Source organism: Octopus bimaculoides, chromosome 6 (assembly GCF_001194135.2).
Source record: "Octopus bimaculoides isolate UCB-OBI-ISO-001 chromosome 6, ASM119413v2, whole genome shotgun sequence".
Classification (NCBI taxonomy): domain Eukaryota; kingdom Metazoa; phylum Mollusca; class Cephalopoda; order Octopoda; family Octopodidae; genus Octopus; species Octopus bimaculoides.
In genome coordinates this window covers 53959603-53967455 of record NC_068986.1, presented here as the reverse complement: position 1 = coordinate 53967455, position 7853 = coordinate 53959603, and the positions used below count along the sequence as shown (strand labels likewise).

The 7853-nt window shown below is 39.4% G+C and overlaps 1 protein-coding gene across 3 annotated transcripts in view; it reads right to left on the bottom strand.

Annotated features, from left to right (window-relative positions):
* LOC106882043 (bromodomain-containing protein DDB_G0270170) overlaps nt 1-7853 on the bottom strand; it is a 69732-nt gene that overhangs the window by 14963 nt on the left and 46916 nt on the right. For 2 of the 3 annotated variants that reach the window (XM_014932600.2, XM_052968734.1), the window contains exon 2: nt 273-1530. In XM_014932600.2, coding sequence (XP_014788086.1) covers nt 273-1530 — 1258 coding nt within the window. The remainder of the gene's footprint in view (nt 1-272; nt 1531-7853) is intronic. The other variant, XM_014932601.2, reaches the window with a different exon arrangement.

The window sequence follows — 7853 nt, the reverse complement described above, 5'->3', positions numbered from 1 at the left end:
AATAAACCAGCTGGGTCAACTGGGAAAAGTGTCCTGATGTTGAAAGGGCTGAAATCTCGAGACCCCAGAAACATCACTGATGGTGCATTCTTGAAAATATTGTATTGTTGATACACAGCTGTCAGATTTGGCTTTCAATTCTGTGCAATTTTACAAAATGCTATATAAACTACAAAAAATTATATAACCTCTAGCCAACCAGAACAATTTTTTTGATAAACAACAGTAAATAAAAGGGCAAAGAAAAAGGGAAAATATAACATAATAATTACCATGGTGCTCAAAGTCCTCCCAATGTGTAGGATTTTTTCTTGTACAAGCAGTTCCAAACTTGCAAATAGGTTTGGTTGGTGTGGCTGGCCGTTTCCTTTTAACAGTTTCACTGTCTTCAGATGATGAAACCAATTTGTCTAAGGCAGTTTTAGTTGTTGATGTGACAGAGCTTTTACCTAAAGAGTTTGTTTTGGAGGATTTGGGGGAAATGTCAGAACTATCTGACTTAACACTTTTGATTTTAGATTTTGGCGAATGTTTATCAATGCCTGAGTTATCATCATCATCTGAAGAACTTGATGCAGGAGATGAAGAAGATGAATGTGAAGATGACGGTGACATTTTATGATGACTTGATGATGAATGTGTCATAGGACTATGGTAGTTTGTATCTGGTGAGTTGCCATTTACATCACTGTTGCTACTGCTGTCGTTCTCGCTATCACTAGAATTGTTATTTACAACAAAATCTTCATCAGAATCACTTCCAAAAATATCATGCAGTTTTGAGTTCAAAGAAGATGAAGTATTATTTTGATTAGTAGCCTTTTCTGTGTGGGATGTTTTCTTAGGAGGAGGAGTAGGAGAACAATGTGATGTCTTCTTTGATGTCAATGAATTGTTTGATTGGCTGGTCAGAGAAGACGAACGATAACCTAAATTTACTGGATTTGAAAATAATTCTGACCCGTTAACAGCTGAACTATCAGGTTTATGGGATGATTTTTTAGAAGAATTAGAACTATCTTTTGAAGATGAAGAAGAGCTATGTTGAAGAGTATGATGATTTGTTTTATTAGTTTTCTGTCTGGATTCATGTGAAGAAGACCGAGAGCCATTCTCACGGCAGGGATTGTGATGCTTTCTGGAATCGACTTTGACAGAACTAGATAACTTCTGGACATGGTGCTTGGAATTGTATTTAGTTCTAGAATTTTGTTCGCTTTCTGAGTCAGAATCACTTTCAGAAATTGCATGTGTTTCTTGTCTGGATTTTTTTGAAGACATTATTTTTAAATGTTCTGTAGATAGACAAGGTGCGACTTCAGTGTCTGCCCTATCAAAAGAGTTATTGGAATAGTCAGAAAAGAGATCTTGACCACTATTGTATGCTAAGTTATCACGATCAACTGTAACATCAGAGTCAGGTTCTGAGTCTGGGAGAGACTCTGGTTCTTCAGTTGCATCCGAGTCAGATATGTCATGCACTGCTTTATTAAGCAAAGTCAACTCAGAACCTGAGTGAAACTGTGACTGCTGAAAAGAAATAAAACACTAAGTAAATATTGCAATAAAAAAGTGAATAAAATAAATGTACATAAGGGTTGAAACAAGTGTGTGTGTGTGTGTGTGTGTGTGTGTGTGTGTGTGTGTGTGCGCGCACATGCGCGCATATATATATACTTATACTTTTGTATTAAAGCCAAAAGCATCTTCACAGTTTGTGAAGATTTTTCAGATTTAATAAAAAAGCATATTACTCTAGATTCAGTATTCAAGAACTATTTTTTTACCACCTTGTTTTGCATTTATGTGCTTGTCATCATCATTATCATTTAGTGTCTTTTTCCTATACTGGCATGCACTGAACGGTTTGACTAGGGCTGTACTTGTGTGTATGTATGTGTGTGTATATATATCATCATCATTTAATATCCACCTTCCATGCTGGCATATATATATATATATATTGGCGTTAGGAAGGGCATCCAGCTGTAGAAACTCTGCCAAATCAGATTGGAGCCTGGTGTAGCCATCTGGTTTCACCAGTCCTCAGTCAAATCGTCCAACCCATGCTAGCATGGAAAGCGGACGTTAAACAACGATGTAATGTAGTTATCGCAGTATTGTTAAGAAATTCCCTTTAGAACCATATGGTGGAAGAAGCCTAACGTACGTGTGTGTGTGTGTGTGTGTGTCCATTTAAAGTTGATTGTTAGAAGAAAGAAAACTCCACAGCATGGTAAAGAAGAATTAATAATACTTTTTTTATTTTGGTTAAGTCAGCCTCTTGCTACACTAGAGATCAAGACAGACTACATAAAGAAGAAAGGTGGAAGTCTAAAACCATTATGTTCTTGCTGTATTCACTTACAGCTCCCCTACTCTTAACCTCTCTTTCTCTGTCTTCACTTACAGCTTCTCAAGCCTGGGATGCTTTCACTGCATTCATCCTCTATTCTCTACCCTTCATCTCTACAATACCCTCCAGCTTCTCCTTTCTCATTGCTCTCACTGCATTCCCCCACTGCTGCCCACCCTTGATTCTACTTCTCCAGCTGTCCTCTCGTCACAGTTTCTCTGGCACAACACTCTCACTCTCCTTCTTTTCCCCCACTTCCATGACCCTCAATCTCTCTTTCCTTCAATGATCCTCTCCCTAAAGCCCCTTTATTGCTTCAATGACTTGAGAAATAATGGACGTATTTGATATAAACATGAATTAATAATAATAATAATAATGGTCTAGAGAAATATCAAACAACTTTGACATAGTTGTGAAATATTAGGTTTATATCTTATATGACTAATTCCAAAGTAATGAATATAAATGTCAAATATTTCATAGCTCATTACATCATCATTATCACTTTTTATTACAGCTTTTCCATGCTGGCATGGGTTGAACAGGACATCTTGAAGTATCAATTTACAACTGGATGACCAAGAGTTCAGCTTTCTAGAATGCATCATCATCATCTCACCTGATGCCAAAATTGTCAAAGAGGTAGACAACAGACTGACAGAAGCAAACAGTACAGTACAGTCAACAGACTGTACAAAGACATCTGGAGTCACAAACACCTGAGGAAAAACACAGAGATCAGTATGTACAGAACCATTGTACAGATCATCCTCTTGTATAGCTCTGAATCATGAATATCTACCATTACCACCTACAACTCCTTCCAACAGAGCTACATTTACATCATCCACTAATATATATTACCAACATATATAGCAGAAACCACAAGCACCAAGGCCATACTGTAAAGTCACAGCTCTGTTGTGGAGGACACACTTCCACAATGGAGAGCCATCACCTGCCCTAGATTGTATAGTGAACCCTGCACTGACCACTATGTTAGAGGAGCTCACAAGAAAAAGACACAAAGTTGCCCTGAACAAAACCCTTGGTGCATGTCACATTGAGCAATAGTTGTCCATTAATTGTGAAGTTTGAGGACATACCATCCCTAGTTTGACATCTCCTTCAAGAATGCCAGCAGGGCTGACTTTGAATTCAAAAGAAGACTGAGGAAGAAACATGACACAGCAGCACTGACTTCTGGATAGAATTTCACTTGCAGTTGCTAAGGCTTGGTCTGCATAACATTTATTAGTCTACACAACCACAAACGTGTCTACTATTAACATAGTCAACTTTTTCCTCTATTCATGGATTTACGTTTGCAAAGCAAAGCTATATATATACACACACACACACACACACACACAAACGTTTATTTATACTTTTATTTAATTATTTTTGACCTTCAACTTCTTTCATTCATTTGACTGCAGTCATGCTGGAGCACCATCTCGAAGGATTTTAGTCAAACAAATCAACCCCAGGACTCATTTTTTTAAAGCATAGTACTTATTCTATTGGTCTCTTTTGCAGACCCACTAAGTTACAAGGATGTAAACACACTAACACTGGTTGTCAAGCAGTGGTGGTAGGACAAACACAAAGATAGACAGATATACACATAGATATATGCATACATGTGCATGTGTGTGCATGTGTGTGTGTATATGTATGTGTATATATATATATATATATATATATATGCACATGTGTATATATATACATACATACACACATCAGCATCATTTAATGTCTGTTGTCCATGCTGGCATTGGTTGGACTGTTTGACCAGTGCTGGCAAGCTGCACCAGACTCCAGTCTGATTTGACATGGTTGCTATGGCTGGATGCCCTTCCTAATGCCAACCACTCTGAGAGTGTAATGGGTGCTTTTACATGCCACCAGCATGGGTGCCATTTGTGTGACACCAGTATCTTCCACAACTGCGATTTTACTTGGCTTGATGGGTCTTCTCAAGTACAACATAATGCCAAAGGTCTCAGTCATTGCCTCCATGAGGCCCAACCCTAGAAAGGAGCTCAGCCACTTTGCCTCCATGAGGCCCAACACTCAAAAGGTGCATTTTATGTGCCACTGGCATGGGTGCCAGTTATGTGACACCAACATCAGCCACAACTATGATTTCACTTAGCTTGATGGGTCTTCTCAAGCACAGCACATTGCCAATGGTCACGGTCACTAGTCATTGCCTCTGTGAGGCCCAAAGTTCAAAGATCATGCTTCACCACCTCATCCCATGTCTTCCTGGGTCTACCTCTACCCCAGGTTTCCTCCACAGGTAGAGATCAGTACTTCTTTACACAGCTGTCCTCATCTATATGTATCACATGACCATACCAGCGCAGTCGTCTCTCATGCACACCACATCTGATGCCTCTTGTGACCAACTTCTCGCTCAAGATGCTTACACTCTGTCGAACATGCACATTCACATTATACATCCAATGAAGTATACTGGCTTCATTTCTCAAGTCTGTGCCTGTCCTCAGCTGTCACAGCCCATGTTTCACTGCCATATAGTATAGCTGTTCACACACAGGCATCATGCAATCTGCCTTTCATTCTGAGAGAGAGGCCCTTTGTTGCCAGTAGAGGTAGGAGCTCTCTGAACTTTGCCCAGCCTAATCTTATCCTCACAGCTACACTCTCAGAGCATCCACCTCCACTACTAAATTGGTCACTTAGATAACGGAAGCTATCTACTACCTCTAGATTACCCCACTGGCATTTGATGGAGTCTATTTTCTGTACATTTTTGGTGTTTATTGTACCTGTGCATATTCTACATACAAAATCTATTTTCTCTGTTAACCTTCCTCTGATATTGCTGCACCTCTTATGTGTCCAAAGCTTATACTGGGTCCATCTTACGGAGTTTCTACCTACACCTTTTCCACAGATTGAGCAGGTCCATCTACCTGGAGGGATTTGTGATTTATCTGCCTTTCTACTTCCTAAGATTTTGGTCTTTGCTTGGTTAACTCTAAGGCGCTTTGATTGTAGACGTTGCTTCCATACTTGGAACTTCTTTTCTAGTTCTGGTAGGGATTCAGCTAATAAGAACAAGGTCATCAGCATAGAGGAGCTCCCAGGGGCAGCCTGTCTTAAATTCCTGTTATTGCCTGGAGGACTACAATGAACAAAAGGGGACTGAGGACCAATCCTAAGTGAACCCCTACTTGTACCCTGAATTTTTTGCTGTACTCGTTGCCAACCTTCACTGTACTGGCAGTGTCCTTGTACATGACTTGTACAGCTCTCGCCAACCACTCATCCATCCCTAGTTTCCACATTGACCACCAGATAAGGGATTGGGGGACCCTGTTAAAGGCTTTCTCCAAGTCAACAAAAGCCAAGTACAGAGGTTTATCTTTGGCTAGGTATTTCTCCTGCAGCTGCCTTGCCAGAAATGTAGTATCAATAGTGCTTCTCCCTGGCACAAAAGCAAACTGCATCTCATCGAGACTAACTTTCCCTAATTAGTTGGGCTATGACCCTCTCCATGATCTTCATTACCTGATCCAACAACTTGATATCTTTGTAATTATTTCTATCTAAGGCATCACCTTTACCTTTGTAGCAGTTGACTATGGTGCTGGTACACCAGTCATTGGGTATGACTTACAATACAGGTGACTAGACCATAACCCACACTGCCAGATATTTTAAGCATCTTAGCGGTGATTCCTGATGAGCCAGGGGCTGTTTTCCCTTAATCGCTTTATTTACCAAGTACTGCTAATTCAGGTAGCTGGTCCCTCAACTGGATCAATACTTGGCAGACTATCCTCCTCCCATTCATTCTCCACTTTCAGCAGTCTTTCATAATGGCATTTCCAAGCCTCTTTCTTTGCAGAATTGTTAAATGCAAGTGCACCATTATCCATGTGGACACATTTCTCTCCTACGATGTCACAATTTTCTCATACAGTCTTGCAATCCAAAACGCTTCAGTTCTTTGGTCCTCATGTCACTGAACATAGGCAAACTACTTCTCCCAGAAGAGTTTATACCTATGTGTCTTGCTTGTGAGGAATCTGGCTGAAGCTCCTTTCCACCTTACTTCTTGGATGCAACATACATCAACACGCCTTTGTTCAAGTATCTCAACAATCTCACTAGACTACCTATCAATGTGCCCTCATTGACAGTACAAACTCTGAAAACTAGGAAAGGAACGTGGGAGGGAACATGGGAAAGAGAGATGGCATTCAACACCTGAAAAGAAGGTTTCAATGATCATTTGATAACAGACATATCACATCAGTTGTTCACACTTAAACCTACCATCATTCAAACATGTTAAAATTGTTACCCCTATTGGGGGGTGAGTGTAATGTAAGCATTGTAAATATAAATGTTATTAGTATTGTAAATATAAGCATTACAGCTGCAAATATAAATAGGTCAATGTTTAAATTAAGTAAGTAAATGAGCTGCTATTGGTTAGTCCATTATACAGAGAAAGAGGTAGGTGGTTTGTTAATTTACTAAGTAACACATTTCCTTTTAATGCATGCAGTAGTGTAGATAATTGGTGGTGGTGGTGGTGGGGAGGGACGGACAGAGGTATACAAGTCTTCTGGTACAGAAGCGAAGCAGGGCCCTGTAAGGGTCTCCGGTATAAGAGATTTCAATTATAGGTGATGGGGGCAGGAATGGGTGGGTGTATTGCTGACAAGCAATGGCCAGCTTTGCCTCAGAAAACAGAAATAGCAGTAAGAAGACACTAGTGAGACAGACAGACAGAGACTTGAAAGACTTTATCACTGGGGGAAAACATTACAAGAACGAGAAATACACAATTTGTAAACATTTGAGAATGTTTACAAATTTTAGAGAGAGAGAGATCACTGAGGAAATCATGGCAAAGTATGGGAACACATGAGTTATGAAACAGGGAGAGAATATTGCAAGGATTTAAAGAATTACGATTTTTGAGAGTTATTTAAAGAATGACAGAGATACCCGGCATTGCTCGTGTTACATGCAATTGAAGGATGAGACTTCTCTTATATTTTCTGTAAGGAACTGGAATACATATGATTCGAATTTCATCAAAATTGCACATGAGCGTTCTTTCCTTCTTTACACACCCTAAAAAATTGTAATCATGAGACACGTATCCCATACTATTGATCTTTATGCGCATATTCCAAAATTTCAGTCTTCTGGAACCTGTAAAAAGGATTTTGCTCCTGAAAAATAGAGCTCATGGAGCTCTAAAATGTGAGAATGAAGGCCCCTATTGGGGGTGGGTGTGTTAATGTCAACCAGAGAAGTTGAATTGTTGGGAATGTTTTTTACTTGGGTTTTATAGTATACCTGTATATATGTGAGAGTATAGTTTCATTTTAATAGTTTCAGTATGAAATTGAAAGTATTAAAGTGAAAGTATGTGAAATTACAGTAGCAACATATTATTGTTTCACTTTTGACATGCAATACTGAAATGGTGGAATAGTTT